The sequence below is a fragment of the Dama dama genome, chromosome 26 (genome assembly GCF_033118175.1).
Source record: "Dama dama isolate Ldn47 chromosome 26, ASM3311817v1, whole genome shotgun sequence".
Classification (NCBI taxonomy): Eukaryota; Metazoa; Chordata; class Mammalia; order Artiodactyla; family Cervidae; genus Dama; species Dama dama.
The window spans coordinates 39,970,998-39,988,335 of NC_083706.1; the positions used below are offsets into that span (position 1 = coordinate 39,970,998).

Consider the following 17,338-nt stretch of genomic DNA (forward strand, 5'->3'; position numbering starts at 1 on the left):
GCTGGCTCAAACGGCATCTGCCTGCGATGCAGGAAACCTGGGTTCGATCGCTGGGTTTCCTCTGAAGGAGGAAATGTCAACCCACTCCAGTACTCTTGCTTGGAAAATTCCATGGATGGAGGAGCCCGGTAGGCTACAGTCCATGGGGTCACAAAGAGTCGGACACGACTGAGCGACTTCACTCACTCACTCCTCGTGGGCTTGGGGGTTTGAATCCCCTTTATGGCAGCCTTGCTGCCTTTGTGATAAGAGCCAGCACATGTCACAGAGGGTTAGGTTCATGCTCCTAATGCTAATGAAATGTGATGGTTCCTTTGACACTCCCTTTTTTTAAAAAAAACAGAATTTTTTTTTGAGGAGTTTTGAGGATTTATTACCTTAACTTTTAGTACATTTGTTAAAAATACAGTTTACAAAGCTTATTTTTTAATAATGGCTGTATTTAACAATCGGCTTGTAAAATTCTAAGCCGAGAACTTTAAAAAAAAATACTTTTATTTATTTATTGGCTGTGGTGAATCGTCATTGCTGTGTGTGGGCTTTCTCTAGTTTCTAGGAAGCGTGGCCCACTGTCTGTTGCGGTGTGTGGGCTGCTCATTGTGCTGGCTTCTCTTGTTGCGGAGCACCGGTTCTCGGCCTGGGGGCTTTAGTAGTTGTGGGGCAAGGGCTTAGTTGCTATACAACATGTGGGATCCTCCCAGCCCAGGGATCGAACCCGTGTCTCCTGAAGTGGCAGGCGGATTCTTAATCCACTGTACTACTAGGGAGGTCTCACTTTTATATCGGCTCCCAAACTTGGCAAGGTGGGAACAAATAAATTGAAACACAAATCTTCTAGATCTCTACAAAGCATACAGCCCAATTCCTCCTTGTGAAAAGGCCATTTATTCACTCTCTGCTCCTGCTTGGTGGTATCAGCATTCAGAAAGGACTGTGGTTGCTTTTCCCCCACATTCTATATGATGCTCTGAATTTCTCCTTTCCCTGGTTGACCTGAGGCCAGTTATCCTCCGAGTGACTTAGAAGATATTGATGTATTTCAACTCTGTGCTCTCTCTCCAGCCTTATCGTCCCACGATACTTGATTTGAAAAGAAAATATCCTGATCTCACTCATTTAATTTGTTTTCTTCCAAAATCTAAGTCTTCAAAAATGTATGGTGAGAACTGAGGATAAAATTGAGATGCGATGGATTTGAAAACTGCTTTTCATTCCCCTTACAATCCCATGCCATGTGTTCATCTTCTCTAGGTAACAGCGACCAGTCTGGATCCCAGGAGAAGCTGCTTGTTGACAGCCAGGGCTTGAGCGGATGCTCTCCACGAGACTCAGGATGCTATGAAAGCAGTGAGAACTTGGAAAACGGTACTGTCAGCACAGATAATCATAACTGCATGGTCATACGCAAAGCCTTCTGGGCCATTTCTTGGTGTCTGTGCTTTGGCTAATGACTATATTTCTTCCTCAGCCTGAGCCATTGCTTTTGAGAAAACTACAAATAGGGAGAGGAGCTTTTCCAGGGCAACTGGTGCTTGATTCAGATCTTAGGCTGGAGGAACATCTCTCAAGAACCTAGGCAATGGATGATGCTGAGAGAGGCGCAGAGAGATCTTTTCATTAGTTACTCTTCCATCCTGCAGTAGCACCTAACTGGGAAGAGCTTAAACTTGTGTGTTAGAGAAAGGGACCCCAAACTTCCATTGTCTTGCAACTCTCGGAGGTTAGCCCTCCCTCTGGACCATGAAAAAAGCCAAGGGGGTTTAGAGTGGGGAGACATGGAGTGCATAGCCAAAGACTTTGGTCAAGTTACATCTCCAGCCATCCTTTGCCCTTACCTCTGAAATCATTAATATGAGTTTCTCTTTTATAGCTTGTTCTAAGACTTAAACAAAGTAGTAATATATAAAAAATACCTAGCATTTTGTAAGCACTGATTATGAATGAGGCAGTGGGCTAGATGTGTATACAGTTTGCTAATTATCACTCAAATCCTGCAGTGCGTATTTTATAAGTGACGATGCAAAAGAGAAATTGAACATTAACTGAAGCACTTCTTCTCTTCTTTAGCTCATAATCGTCCCATAGTCAATGGTAGACTTTTTTTTCTTTTTTTTTTTGCCACACCACACAGCATGTGGGAGCTTAGTTCCCCAACTAATAATGGAACCTGAGCCCCATGCATTGGAAGGCAGAGTCTTAACCACTCAACTGCCAGGGAAGTCCGAATGGTAAACAATATTTTAGACCTGATTTTCTAATACTGTAAACATTTTCAAGTCCAAACTCTTAACTACTTAATGTCATCATACATCAGCCAGGGGTATCTGGGCTTAGGTGAACTTCCAAGCCAGAAGGGATTTAGTTTGTATATGTTATCATAAGTACCTTCACAAATCAATGGATGAAAGAAGGTGGACCTATTTAGGAAACAAGGAAAAAGGCAACATATACCATAAACGATTTCTTTGCCTATTTGTTTGCTTGTTTGTTCTGAAGAGCAGGAATATCCTAGGGCTTAGGACTGTCGTTCATGAGTCTCTCATTTCAATATGAGAATTTCAAGAAGCCTGGCTGAGAACATTGTTACAAAACTAGGGCATGAAAGTTTGGTTTCTTTAGATCGTTACCATCCATCACCTCAGTTTTTCTTCTTAAATATACAGTAAACCTAAGCAGGGCTGGCCCTGGACGTTCAGATTGGGGGCCGCAGTAGCAGAATGACTCCTTCCATAAACATACATCATGCCAGCAGTATCATCATTACAGTAGGAAAATATCTAAATTCATACTAAAATAATGGGAAAAGTCTGACTTTATTCAAATATTGCTTCATTGTTATGAAAGCTAGATCTCTGAATGAAGGGTGCATGATTAAATATTAAACATTACATTTTTGTAAAAAAAGAAATCTCAAAACTTCAGCTAGACAGAAAGAATATAATTACCCACATCTAATATGGTACTTCCTTCCCACTCAGACAGCATGCATCACTAGGGGCTCAGAGTTATGTTGCCCTAAACTTCACACATTAGGCCAGCCATCCTCATGGTCTAGTTTTTGGAAGTTATTGGAGAATGTGTATTTGCAGTTGGTGGAGTAGGTCCCATACCCGCTACAAATGATGGACTCAGTTTGAATCAGTGGTTTACTTATATCCTGCCTAGTTTAATGCACATAAAAGACATTCAGTAAACAGGTTTTGGACCAATAGGATCAACCATCAATTTCACTTTGAAAAGCACAGTAAAAGTATTCAGTGTAGATAGGAAATTGCTGGAAGTCCACAATTCAAACCAACTAAAAGCACAAAAGTAAGATGTTTTCAAACTAGATTTTGACATTTCCCCCCACCCCCAACTTTTCTGCTTTATCCACAAAATAGTTAAGGATATTTTACCTCTCCCAACCTTTGTTTTTTCACATATGAAACCAAGCTGCACGATTTTGTTCTGGTTTTACTAGGAAAGGTTTTTCATTGAGTGGAGAAGTAAACACTGGGTTTACCAGCAGTGCCTCTTGGGCAGTCTGTAACTTCTGGTTCGGGAGCTCACGCTGCTTGAAGCCCTGATTATCTATGATCTTTGGGATCCTGCAAGCCTCAGAGGCCTGGAGGGGGTGCTTGGTGGGGTGAGTGATGGTGGCCACGGTGGAGGGGCTGGGCCTCAGCCTTGAGTGACCTCCACACTTCAACTTTGCTCTGTGTTATAAGTGAAGCTTCATTACAAAGGATCCCCCTGCTTTGAAAATCACTGATTTCAAAAGTACAATGTTCTGAATAAAGACGATTCTCTTACCATTATGAACACCATGCTGATCTTTTCCTTTCTGACCTCTTCGCCGTTCTCCTTTCCAGTTAGCCTCTGCTGACTGCGGTGTGAGGTGAATAAATTCCGTCTAAAATACCTGCAGCCATAAAACTGAAATTGTGTGTCTCCTATGTCCTTTCCTTTTCGCAATAAAAACCAACATTTGAGTATTGGGAACTATTAGGTCCATAAGGAAAACAATTTACCAGGTAGACCATCCATCAGGGCCACACGCGCAGCGGTATCTTAAATGCCTCAGCTGCATGACCGAGGAACAGAGCAATATCAAGGGAGAGGACCATTCGAGGGCCGTGAGTCTTGTTCGTTGTTTCCCTGTCCTAACAGCCCAGAGGTATTCATAGGAAATTCCAGGTGGCTTACTTGTCTCAAACAGAAAGGGAGTCTTAAGTGGACTGGGATCAGATGCAGTCAGTGTTACTCTGTGCATCAAGCAGAAGCAGCAGTTAGCATCAGTCAACAATTGTTAAGTAAGTAGACTGACTGGTTGATAAGTTTAGTTATCAACTTTACTTAGTTAGTTTACTTTAATGAGGTCTGTTGCTTCGGTGGTTATTAGAACCGTACTGGTATCTTACGGACTCTCTGGCAGTAGACTCACCTAAGCTTGTTTACTCGTTGTTACCAGGATTGGCTGACGGTTTGCAGGATACATTTACTTTACACGCTTGAACAAAGCACAAAGCAGTGAGGGTTTAAAAGAAGTTTTGAGGGTTCAGTGGTCACCAGGGAACCTTGGGGGGATACCATTTAAAGCAATGGTCCCCTGCCTTTTTTTGTCACCAGGGACCGGTTTCATGGAAGACAGTTTTTCCATGGACGAGGATGGAGGGAGGGATGGTTTGGGGGTGATTCAAGCGCATGACATTTATTGCACACTTTATTTCTGTTATTATTACATCAGCTCCACCTCAAATTATGGGGCCTTTGATCCTGGAGGTTGGAGATTCTCCTCTGTAAAGAACCTGTCCCCTTTGCAACCATGGTCTTAGGAAATGGTACTCTAATCAGAAATTCCATCAGTGTGGTTCTTTAGTGGGATGTGGATATGCCTTCTTCCACACTGACTACCGCTGCAAACAGACATTAGGCCTAGATTTATTTTATGGCCTGACACAGCATATTTTCTTTCCACATAACTCAATTAACTTTCATTTCCCCGAGTCCTTTAATAAGACTTAAGAATTTTTTCTAAAAAATAAAAATGGAACCACAGTAGCCCTACATCACCAGTGGTGATATTATGTCCTTAGTGTAATTCCACAGCGGGATATGGGAGTTGGAGATTTCAATAGCATTCGTGCACCTTTTACATCAATTTGATTGATTCGCTTTTTAAGATGCGATTGTAAAAAACCTCTCCTTGCCTTGTAGGCAAAACTCGGAAAACAGGCCTCTCTGCCAAGTCATCAACCGAGTCCAGCCTGAAGTCTTTCAACAGGAACCAGCTGGGCAACTACCCAACCTTGCCTTTGACGAAGTCAGTGGACGCTCTGAAGCAGGGAGGGGAGGGGAGGCTGGGCGGTGGTCTCACCCCTCTGGCCTCCAAGAGCTGTGATCCCCCGTGTGTGACTGATTTGAATAAAAACCGAAGGAGTCTCCCCGTTTCCATCTGCCGGAGCTGTGAGACCCTGGAGGGCCCCCAGACCGTGGAGACTTGGCCCCGGTCCCACTCCCTGGACGACCTTCAAGGAGAGCCCGAGAAAGACGTGCCTGGCGAGGTGACAGGACCTTGCCCTCAGACTGTACCTGAAGTGCCACAAAAGACAGCCCCCTGCGTCACAACGGTTCCGGGCCCCAAACGAGAGTCTGCTGTTGACGATGCATTGCTACTGACCCAAAGCAAGAGATTTTCTGAACCTCAGAAAACGACTACTAAGAAACTGGATGGCCCGACGGGGCCCTTTTCACGGGGTACATCCCCCCCTCCGTGTTTGCCCAAAACCTTTGACGCCCAACCGCCTGCCGTTAAACCCAGTTTAACACGGACGCCTGTGGAGGGTCACAGGAAAGGACTCGATTTCGAAGGGACACATCACCCCGCGGGCACCAAAGAAGGCCTGGATGCTGAGCAGAGGGGCCCCGAGGCCAGAACGCAGGCTAAACCTCCCGTCCAGCCTCCGCCCGTTCCCGCCAAGAAGAGCAGGGAGCGCCTCGCCAACGGGCTGCATCCTGTCCCTCCTGGTCCCCCCGGCGGCCCCGGCCCCGACGCACCGGGCCTGCCGCTTAAAAAGGGCAGCCCCGGCGGCCCCAGTGACTGTCCCCCGGCAGCGGCGGTGGCCAGGCCTCCCCCGGGGCCGGAGCCGGGCAGCCCGCCGAGCACCAGGCCACCACCCTGGCTGTCGGAGCTGCCCGAGAGCGCCAGCCTCCAGGAACACGGCGTGCGGCTCGGGCCCGCGCTGGCCAGGAAGGTCTCCTGCGCCCGCGGGCTGGACCTGGAAATGCTGACCGAGAACAAGCTGCGGGCGGAAGGCATTGATCTCACCGAGGAGCCCTATTCTGATAAGGTATCCAAGGCCCTGGCTCCCCAGCCCCGTAAGTTGGGGGTGCCAGGCGGGAACAAAGTCATTGCCCTCCGACGGCAGCTGGTGGCAGACAGTGACCGACGGCAGCTGGTGGCAGACAGTGACAGGGCAGGGGGTCCTTGTCACCCCGCGCTGGGCGTTCAGATGAACAGGGAGCACAGTGCCCAGATTAAATGCAAACACGGACTTGGGGGCTTTCTTTCCCTTCTCTTCTTTCACTTGTTTGTATTTAATTTTGGCCAACTGTTCTTTGCCAGGAGAACTATATCAGTCATTACTAGAACCCATCCTGAAACAAAGCTCCGGTTTCCATGTGGTACTCAACATCTTTGTATTTAAATTTTAACAAATCCCCATTTCCTTTCACTGGATGTAAAATTGAATTAATAATAACCTTCGTAAGTACCTCTTAGAAGTGTTAATAGGAACAAATGTTAATAATATAAATGTAAACCTACTTTGAAAACTGTGGAGCCCTATTCAGATGTAAATGGGACTTCCCAGGTGATACTCGTGGTAAAGAACCCGCCTGCCAGTGCAGGAAATAAAAGAGATGCAGGTTTGACCCCCGGGTCAGGAAGATCTCCTGGAGAAGGAAACGGCAACCCACTCCAGTATTCTTACCTAGAGAATCCCATGGACAGAGGAGCCTGATGGGCCCCAGTCCCATGGGGTCGCAAAAAGTTGGACATGACTGAAGCTACTTAGCATCATTCAGATGTAATAATTATACTGTCTGATATCTGTATGGGTAACTGGGGATAAAAGACTATATAAAATACCCCATTGTACCAAAAACATTGAGAACTATAATGAAAACTCACTTCTCATTTGCAAAAAACACAAACACGTAGAACTGTGTGTGTGTACACTCAGTCGCTTAGCCCTTTTCAACTCTTTGAGACGCTGTGGACTATAGCCGGCCAAGCTCCTCTATCCGTGGAATTTTCCCAGCAGGAACACTGGAGTGGGTTGCCATTTCCAGCTCCAGGGGATCTTCCCCACCCAGGGATTGAACCTGAGTCTCCAGCATTGCAGTAGGATCCTTACCTCTTAGCCACTGGGGAAGCCCAGAGTAGACCTACCAATATCAAAATAACTTTGAAGACAAATGCATGAAAATAGATGTAGTTGTATGTTAGTCCTAGAAATGCATGAATTGTTCTAATGCATTCCTGAGAGTCTTTGTTATAAGTGCCTTATGACCTTGAATGCCTTATGATAAAATACTCCTCCTCTGCCTTCTTAATATTTAGTGAATGAATCCCTTTGAGTAGAAAGCAGTGGGAATTCTACTGTACAGTAAATGCTGGCCTAGTATAACTCTTTGTAGCTGAGGGACCAACAGTGGATGATCTATAGAGCACAAGTTTGCCCTTCAATAACCTTTTGCAAAATGATCACATAGAGTGAGGTGAGGACCTTAGACCCCACAATGGAGGGTGATTGTGTTCTACTTTAACCATCTTTCAAGACATATTTCCAGAGCTCATCACTACCTAAAAGATAAAGATGTAAAATATTCTCTCTAAAATAGTTGTCCTGACACTAAAGAAAATATATTCACTTCAAATTTAAACTGTTGGTCCTACTTTCTAGTAGCTAAATGTCTTATCCTACCTTATGTCTGCTGTTCTTGGAGAAAGAAAAAGATCCTCGCAACCCTGGCTAAGAGATTTCTGTTCTTGCTCGCAGCACGGCCGCTGTGGGATTCCTGAGGCCCTGGTACAGAGGTATGCAGAAGACTTAGACCAGCCGGAAAGGGATGTCGCCACCAACATGGACCAGATCCGTGTCAAGCTGCTTCGGAAGCAGCATCGCATGGCGGTGAGCAGCCCATGGTTCAGGGCCCCTCTCTTCCCGATTTCTGAAGTCCCTGCAGTTATAGGGCTTAATGATGGGCATGCTGGCAGCCACCGAACAGGGTTCCTTATAAGATATCAAAGGGAGACACCGGGGGGAAAGTAATACGTATTCAGCCTGCAGAGTTTTAAAAATACAGTTTTGGAAAGAAAAAGATGAAAATTATCCATAATCCCAGCACTGTGGGGGGAAAAAAAAAATCCATCTAGTTATTTCTCTGCACGTGTATAATAGTACGTGTACAGTTTGGAAACTTTAATGTTTTCAGCTATCAGATTGTGAACCTATTTCTTTGTTACTGAAAATTTTTTTATATTGTTCATGTTTCAAAGTGTTCTAGTAGGTGTGTCTTAGTTCAGCCAACTCCATATTGTTAAGACTTTTAGATTTTTTTCCCATACTTTTATTTTAAATAATTGAGTGAGAAATGTCTTGGTTAATAAATTCTATAGACTTTGTTGACTAATTTCTGAGGATACAGTCCTTCAAGAGGATTTGCTTCATTAAGACTCCAGAAAAAAAAAAAAAAGGACTCCAGAAAATCTCAAGGATTTGCACATTTGGTGGTAAATTGCCTTTCTGAGAGGAATCTCACTTGGCCTTCACAGGAGTCAAGTATAAATGTCCATTTCTCTGCCCTAGCCAACATTTATTATTGTATTTCTAATTCTTTATAATTGTATTGATTAATTTTAATTAAAGCTTAATTTAATAAATGCTTAATTTTCTGGATGTTAATGTAGATTCAAAATACAGAAGAAAATCTACTTTATATGAGTATCATTGCTTTTCTGGGTATCTTATTTTTTCACACTATCACATAGGTTTGCTTCTTCGGTCACTATAGGGATCATTGATTGAAGAGTGTGACCAACCATGAGACAAAATAGCCAGAAACATAAATGGTGACAGTTCGGAGACGTCCACACATAATTGGGGTTAGATCTAATTCCAAGTACCTTCTGGGACCTCAGACACTTTCTTGAGGATTTGTCTCACCTTGAGAAGCCAAGAAATAATTCTTGATGCTTTGACATCTTCTGGTGTTATCCCTTTCTGATAGTGTAGTATTAAATGTAAGATTTCAGTAGCCCTCCTCTTAGGCAGAGAAGAAAGAGCTCTCCAGTGGCACCCGTCAAATCCTGCTGAAATCTCTTTCTCTGTTTACCTAGATCCCAAGCGGCGGACTCACAGAAATCTGCAGGAAGCCGCTGTCTCCTGGCTGCGTGTCGTCCGTGTCGGATTGGCTGATTTCCATCGGTCTGCCCATGTATGCCAGCGCCCTCTCTGAGGCGGGCTTTAGCACCCTGGGCCAAGTGCCTTCTCTGTCCCACACTTGCCTTCAGGAGGCTGGCATCACAGAGGAGAGACACATAAGCAAGCTCGTGTCTGCAGCCAGACTCTTCAAACTGCCACCAGGCCCCGAGGCCATGTAGCCAGGCCTGAGATGGGCCTGCCTGGACAAGAGCCACCCGTTCACTGTGTTCATGATGCTGATGCAATTCCTCCCTGGCTGGCCATGTAGACCAGACCCAGGAGAAAGGCCCAGTGTGTTGCCAGCAGAACTCGGAATCTTGGCACGGGACTGATGACCTTCTCTTCTCCAGAAAAGCCCCCCTCCGGGAAATTGGTGTGGTTCTCTGTGACCCCCCCCAAAGAAAAGACAAGCACTTAGTTTTGTTTTCAGGATACAGGAGAACCAAGATGCTGACTTGCCACAAATGCTTTGCCCACAGCCTGTCTTGGTGCGCTGGGCGAGGGCAGAGGACAGGGGGAGAGGCTGCCTGTCCCGTTTCTCAGCATGCTCCTCACCCTTCCGTCACCCTGCAGGGTTCCTGAGGCCCAGACGGGCTTTAGCCAGGCCAAAGTAACAGCCTCGGGAGTGATTGTACACTATTGACCAGGCTCATGTGTTCAAAAGTAAGAAAATCTGGCTGCACTGGAAAAAGAAAGCCCTATTCTCCTTTAGGTAAACAAGAGACGTTTTAATAATTGCTTTCTAGCAAATCAGCATTTATTTGCCTTAACGTAAGCTTTTAAGCAGTTATCTAACCTAGTGTTCACTACCTTGTAACCGTAGTTCCAGATCCTCAGCTTAGACTGCCATCTAACGTATGTGGGATGTTTCCAACAGAAATGGGCTTTTCTAATTGTCTCACTCTGATGTGGCTTATTTTATAGGGGTGTTTATCAGGCCAGACTCATGTTGACTTTCAGATTTTAAACTAACTACAAATCTGGTAAAAAGCTCGCTGAAATTCACAAGATGTCATGTGTGAGGGTATGTTTGTGTGTTTGAGGTTATGATCTTTCATTTTAATCAGTTTAGTGTTAACATGTTGGTCACTGTGCTGCAGTATTGACTTGGAATCTTGACCATGTCCATTCCAAAATCGGTCATTGGGTAACAGATCACCTTTGCAAAAAGTCATTGTAAGTTGAATATTTAAGGAAGATGTTCTTTAAAGGGACATAGTGTGTAAGATATTTTAAAAGATTTTTTTCTTGGTTTTACAGTTAAAATACTGTTTTCCATCTTATTTAGGTAATTCACTTAAATATAATAAAGGTTCATTATGGAGCCAAACAAACTACATTGGCCATGTATTAAATAGTTGTATATTTTCAGTTCTTTTCCAACTGATTTCAGCATTCTCTTTCAATCTATTGTCTGATTTTCTAGCAGACAGAAATTATTGTTTCCAGTTGCTTATAAAATGATTTTCCTTTACATTCTTATCATGAGCCCTATTTTAAGCATTGGGTGTGATCATTTACGGGAGAAATGCTTTGAGTCATGATTTAAAAGTGCTGTAATATTTTGTCTACTCATTAAAACAAATGATAATCCCTCAGGGGAGAGGGGGGAAAAAGATGTTTTCATGAATTACAAAGCCATTTTACCATTTGCTTTAAAAAAGATCTGGATCCATATTTCTGAGGAAAAGGACGTTCTCAGGTGATATTTTTTTTTTTCTTCATGCTTTTGGTATGCATTTTAAAGAATAATATATATTTCTTCAATAATAGTCACCTTCTATAAGATGCCATGTAAGAAGTTGTGGAACACTAGAAGAAAAAGCTAAAGCGGCCAAATTTCTATTGAACTCTTCAGCCCATTATGACATTCCTGTGGGATGTGACATTCCATGAAAAGGGTAAGGAGGCTGCAGGCTCTCCTGTAACTATGTCGTTGGAAGGGATTTCACGTGTGGAGGAGAGGATGCTTTAAAATGAACGGGCTCCTCACCCCACGTTTTCGGTGCCTCACCGTGACTTGTGAGAGAGCCTGCTCAGAGTTGAAGCTGAGCTAAAAGACCACACGTATAGTCAGGTGATACATAGGAGCAAAGGAGAAGGGAAAATCATACGTGAATTTCCTGGTGTTAGTTCATTTTCACCGTAAGATTTTCACTTATGTAAAAGAGGTGCCAGAAAAGTGAACTTTCTGAATATGAGTTTTTAAGAATGCCAAACCGTATTTTTTTTTTTTTCCATTCTTCTTTGGAAATCATTGCCTTTGCCTAGAAGTGAAATTCAGGGACCATGAATCATTTTCAGTGGAAGGGCTTCCTAGTCTGTGGGATCTGAGGTGATTTTTACTTTATTGTGCTTTTATTAAAATCCTTTTGTTTGTAAACTTTTAGTATTTGTTTGGTCTTCTTTTGCTTTAAACTTTTAAATTGACCTTAGAAAAGCCTGAATGCTTGTGTGTGACATTTGACCGAGATGGTTTGCGGCCGCCTGTGGATGCCGGAAGACAGGTGGTCGGCTTCAGCAATATCCAGTTTTCATCCATTGCACTTGGTGCAGAATGTTGAGGAAGGGTGAACACTGTTGTTTTAGGAAAGCACAGAGAAACCTGGAGAGGCAGTTTGGCTCAGGTAGCTACACATCCTTGTATGTCATTTTTTTTTCTTTGAAGCTGTCTATAAGGAAATGCAGCCAGCCCCAACCACTACTTACATTCCCAGATAACCAAGAAGTAGATAGATTTTTCATGGCCTTGCCTTAGTCAGAGGCCCTTTTCTCTTTTCTTGTACCCAGGTGTGGGTGAAATTGGAAATAAGTAGTCTGTTGAAAATCAGTTCCTGACAGAGCAAAGTTTGCTTTCATAATTGCAGCAAAAGAAGTCAGGTCACCAAGTCAGTGCTGCATGTGTGTACTGTATTATTTTCAGAAAAAAAAAAAGTCTGAGTCCACATTATCTCGATTTTAAATTGATAGAGAAACAAGAAACTGTCAAGCAAGTTATATAACAACTAACAACATTGCACTTTCTGTATATGAAATCAATATTTAAATAACTTATTTTTCTCCATTGCTGTTCTTAAACATTGTAAGTAGCTGTAATATACCAGTACCGATATGTTCTTGCGATTGCTTCAGCCCAAGAAAGCTGTGTATTGTTTTAAAAATTGTAAAAATTATTGTGATGATTCATTTAGCAAAACGAGGTGGACAGAAGGGTTTTCCTATGTATCAAAACTTGTCTATAATTATGTCATCTATGTACCTAGAAAAAAAAGTAAATAAATTTCCTTCAGTTGAATTTGTCTCCTTTGTTGTTCCCTAGGTGTTGTTTCAAAGGTGAGTAGAAATGAAAGGGAATTAATGAGGTGTGGTTTAAGAATGAAATGTATTACAAAAATAGTAGTTGTATACCACTATACTGCCACATTATTTCTGCCATATCACCAAAACTCACTATCACATTCAAATTCTCTTTTGACAACTTATTTCAGTTTTATTTTTCCAAATATTGCATAGTCAAGTCACATAATCACAGTATCTTAGCCCAGAAAGAGATTTTGGAAGTCATCTCTCGTCTAAGCCCATTTTTTTTCAATGAAGAATTTGAGTCCACACAGACTTGCCCAGTATCATAGGTATCAATAGTTAAATGGACACAATCCAAGTCTTCCACTGAGAGAGAAAACCTTCTAGATTGGGATGTCCTAGAAATTAAGCGACTTGACAAAAATCATTTTCAACTTAGTGTACTGCAGTTGATATAAAAACGCGTTTTTATTTAGGAGGAAGTATGTAATTCAACATTTTGAGTAGATAATACATGCACTTGATGCAAACCCAAAAGCGACACTCTCCTTTTCTTCTGGCCACCTATTTCTCACACTGCAGGTCAGTATTACAACCACTGTTTGCGTGCCTGTTTACAAATAAAACTGAATAAGCATTTTTCCATGTAGCATTTCCCCACAGTTTTTCACTTAGCATGTGGAATTGCTATGTTATGTATAGAATTTTGATAGAATAGTTTAAATCCACTGGTGGATTTCAATAAAGGTAACTTTACCATGATTAGTCTTATTACAAATCATGGTTTTACTCCCCACTCGCCCAATCCATTTTGTAAAGGGGGATATTTCATGTATTCTTAGAGTTTGGGGTTCCTCTGAAGTGAGGCATTATTTTAAAGAATTGATCATAAACCTCAAATCTTGTTTATCTCAAGCTGATTCCTAAGATTCTATAGCTCAATTCATAGAAAATAATTATTTTTTATGATCCCTAAGAAACCTTGATTGGATTCTTGGTATTATAACTTGGCTTCATATATGGATGCTTATGTTGTATTCATTTAGAAGTTACAAGGAACATAAATTTGATTACCAAAAGGAGACAAGGGAAGGGCGGTTCTCATCTCACCACACAAGTTATTTGGGGGCATCTTAGAATAATGACTTTCTTTATTCTGTAATAATGTGATAATAATTCATTGTAATAATGACTGACTTTATTTCTGAGGATCGACTCAGAGGAAAGTGTGTACACGGGACTTCTAGGGGTGTGTGTGAGGGTGTGAATGAGGGAGGAGGCAGGAGAGGATAGATGCTCACTCAGGTGTAGGTCTGGACCACTCATCCATGCATCGGGACCACGGGCAGCATTATTTGGAAGCATTCTAATTCCTCACATAGTGGTCCTCTTACACCGTGTCAGAGAAGAACACTGACAAAGAAGGTGAGCTGTCACCTCTCTAAAACTCCAACGAAATACACAAAGATCATAATCAAACCACGTTTGAGCCCAATATGGAAGGACCTCTGGCTGCCTGTGTGGGAGCCAAAGGAGTTAAAATTAATCTGACTGCAATTTACTACCATCCTCGTTTATCTTCAACACTCCTCCCAAACTGAATGTCTGATCTTCCCCCCCCCCCCCCATTTCTCATCTCAATTAATGATGACTTCTGGTCACTTGGATCAAATCCCTTCATCATCCTTGACTTCTTTTTTTTTTCTCCTGGTCCACATCAAGTTGTCAAGAAATCCTCTCTCTACTTTTGACATCTCTCTGGAAGCTGACCCCTTCTCTCCACCTCCACAGCTATGGTGGCCACCACCCCCTCACCTGGATTGTTCCAGAGCCACCTGCTTCCCCACCCCCATCCTTGCCATCCAGCACTCGCAGCAGCCTGAGTGACCTAGCTGAGAATGTTTGTGTCCCCCCCAAATTCAAACATTGGAGCCAGTCCCCCAGTGGGATAGCATTAGGAGGTGGGGCCTTTGGGAAGTGATTAGGTTTAGATGAGGTCACGAGGGCAGAGACCCAGGTGGGGATTAGAGTCTTTAAGATGAGGAAGGAACTATTGGCATCTTCTCTGTCCAGGTGAGGACCCAGTGAGAAGGCTGGCATTGACTCTCCAGAAAGAGGGTTCTCAACAGAAGCTCAATCCTGCTAGAACTTGATCTTGGACTTTGCAGCCTCCAGAACTGGGAGAAAATTAATTTCTGTTGTGCAAGACACCCAGTCTATTGTATTTTATTATGTCTGCCTGAGCAGATCCTGTAAAAACATAAGCCATGTTATATCACTCCTCTGCCCCTATCCCTCCGTGCCTTTCCATTTTTTTTTTCAGAGTCAAGTTTGACTTCTCTGCCATGGGGACTTGCCTGGTGATCCAGTGGTTAGAACTCCTCATTTCTGCAGAAGTGTGGTGTGGCCAGTGTTCACCCCCGCCCCTCCTTGCCCCGTTATACCCTCTGTGTCCCTAATTTAGCCAGAGAGGTCCTCACCTCAAACCATTGTGGGGTTCTCCTCAATCTGGAACGTTCTACCCCAGAAAATCTGCAGGACTAAATGCCTCCCATCCTCCTCCCACAGGTCTCTGTTCAGAGCAACTTTTCAGAGTCCCGACCTGACTTCATCACTTAAACTGACACCATCCCTTAGCTTTATCTTGGCCATCAGTTCTGAGTTTCATACCTCCTTTATTTTCCCCTAAAGCATTGATCACCTTCTAACAGTATGTATTCTACTTCTTTGTTATGTTGATTATTTATTAGCTGTGTCCTACAGTTTAAAGGTCTGGAATGCTCAGGTTGCCGTCTGTTGAGTCTGAACTTCTATACTTGACACAAAGTATTCGTTAAACAGATGACAGTCCCGGAGCCTGATGGGTTTCCCATGTGGCGCTAGTGGTAAAGAACCCGCCTGCCAATGCAGGAGACATAAGAGAAACGGGTTCAGTTCCTGGGTTGGGAAGATCTCCTGGAGGAGGACATGACAACCCACTCCAGTATTTTGCCTGGAGAATCCCATGGTCAGAGGAGCCTGAAGGGTTACAGTCCATGGGGTCTCAGAGTCAGACAAGACTGAAGCGACTTAGCATGAGCCAGAAGCCCCTGAAGCCTAAATATTAAAGTGGGAGATGATTCACTTTAATTTCAGGTTAAGGGTGAAGAAGTGGTCTTCCTTGGTGGCTCAGACAGTAAAGAATCTGCCTGCAACACAGGAGAGCTGGGTTCGATCCCTGAGTCGGGAACAACTCCTGGAGAAGAGAATGGCTGCTGAATGCAGTATTCTTACTTGGAAAATTCCATGGACAGAGGAGCCTGGCAGGCTACAGACCATGGAGTCGCAAAAAGTCGGACTCAGTTAACTGAGTGACTAACACACACATACGACGCAGAGAGGCGACAAGAGTAGCTAAGGTCATACACGGCCAGTGACAGAGTAAATCGACAAAGAGACAGACCCTCTCTACCCATCAAAGGATTTGCAGGAGCACGTGGGCATCCGCGGCTTAAAAAGAAATCACAGTAAAGCGCTTTATCCTCAGCCGCTTCCAGCAAATAAACTCTTGCAGAGTGAGTAGTAGCTGCAGCATCTGGCCACCAGAGGGCACTGCTGTGCCAGATTGAAGGCCGCAGCTGGCCGTGAGGAGGGCGGGAGGGGAGAGCCCCGGGAGGAACGCGCTCGCTCAGCATCCACACAGGAGCCGCGAAAAAGACGAGCTGCAGGGGGAAGGCGGGCGGGACCTCCGCGGTCCTCCAAGTTATCAGCGAGACCTTGGGTCCTGTACACCACCCATTGAAACGCCTTTGAAGAATGATGATGGAGGCTGGTGGAATTCACAATCCACTTTAATAAACACGGTGGGGCTCTTGGCTCCGCCTTATTACTGCTTTAATTAGCAGAGAGACCTGACCTCCTCTGTTCGCCGCTCCGGGTGGGTTTAGGGATCTGGAGCCCTCTTACGGACCATAGGAGCAAGTTGGAGGAAAGAGGTGTTTTTGGACTCTGAAATAAACTCCTAAACTTTAGATGTCGAGCAATGAGATGTAAACCAGGCTCATTTTTGTTCGAATGACATTTCGTTGCTCACGGCCCAGAATAGCCTGACATTATAAAAAGCAGCGGGCAGGATGCAGTCCAGCTGCTCTCTGAACTTTTGACACACACGAGAGCATTTGGCCTTCACACTGCCCCCCCTGCGGTAGACACTGTGACCCCCATTTTTCAGCTGAGGGAGCTGCAGTCACAGAGGTGTAGGTAGAAGAGAGGAGATTTGACCTTGGGTTATTTCTTGCATGCGTTTGTGCTAAGTCGCTTCAGCCCTGTCTGAGTCTTTCTGACCCCGTGGACTGTAGCTCTCCAGGCTCTCTGTAGCTCTCTGTCCATGGGATTCTCCAGGCAAAAATACCGGAGTGGATTGCTGTGCCCGCCTTCAGGTGATTTTCCCAACCCAGGGATCGAACCCAGGTCTCCTGTGGCTCCTGCATTGTAGGGAGAAGCTTTACCACTGAGCCGCCTGGGAAAGCCTGCCCTTTGGCTTAACCACTACTCAATAATTCTGGTTCTCAGCCTGAACAATATTA

The 17,338-nt window shown here is 44.0% G+C and overlaps 1 protein-coding gene across 6 annotated transcripts in view; it reads left to right on the forward strand.

Annotated features, from left to right (window-relative positions):
* The window catches only part of SASH1 (SAM and SH3 domain containing 1), a 256,101-nt gene extending 243,693 nt beyond the window's left edge, over positions 1 to 12,408 (forward strand). For all 6 annotated transcript variants that reach the window (XM_061130417.1, XM_061130415.1, XM_061130416.1 and 3 more), the window contains 4 exons: positions 1,252 to 1,365; positions 5,200 to 6,332; positions 8,046 to 8,177; positions 9,386 to 12,408. In XM_061130417.1, the coding sequence (XP_060986400.1) occupies positions 1,252 to 1,365; positions 5,200 to 6,332; positions 8,046 to 8,177; positions 9,386 to 9,649 (1,643 nt within the window). In that variant the 3' untranslated portion in view covers positions 9,650 to 12,408. The remainder of the gene's footprint in view (positions 1 to 1,251; positions 1,366 to 5,199; positions 6,333 to 8,045; positions 8,178 to 9,385) is intronic.
* The last annotated feature ends 4,930 nt before the right edge of the window (positions 12,409 to 17,338 follow it).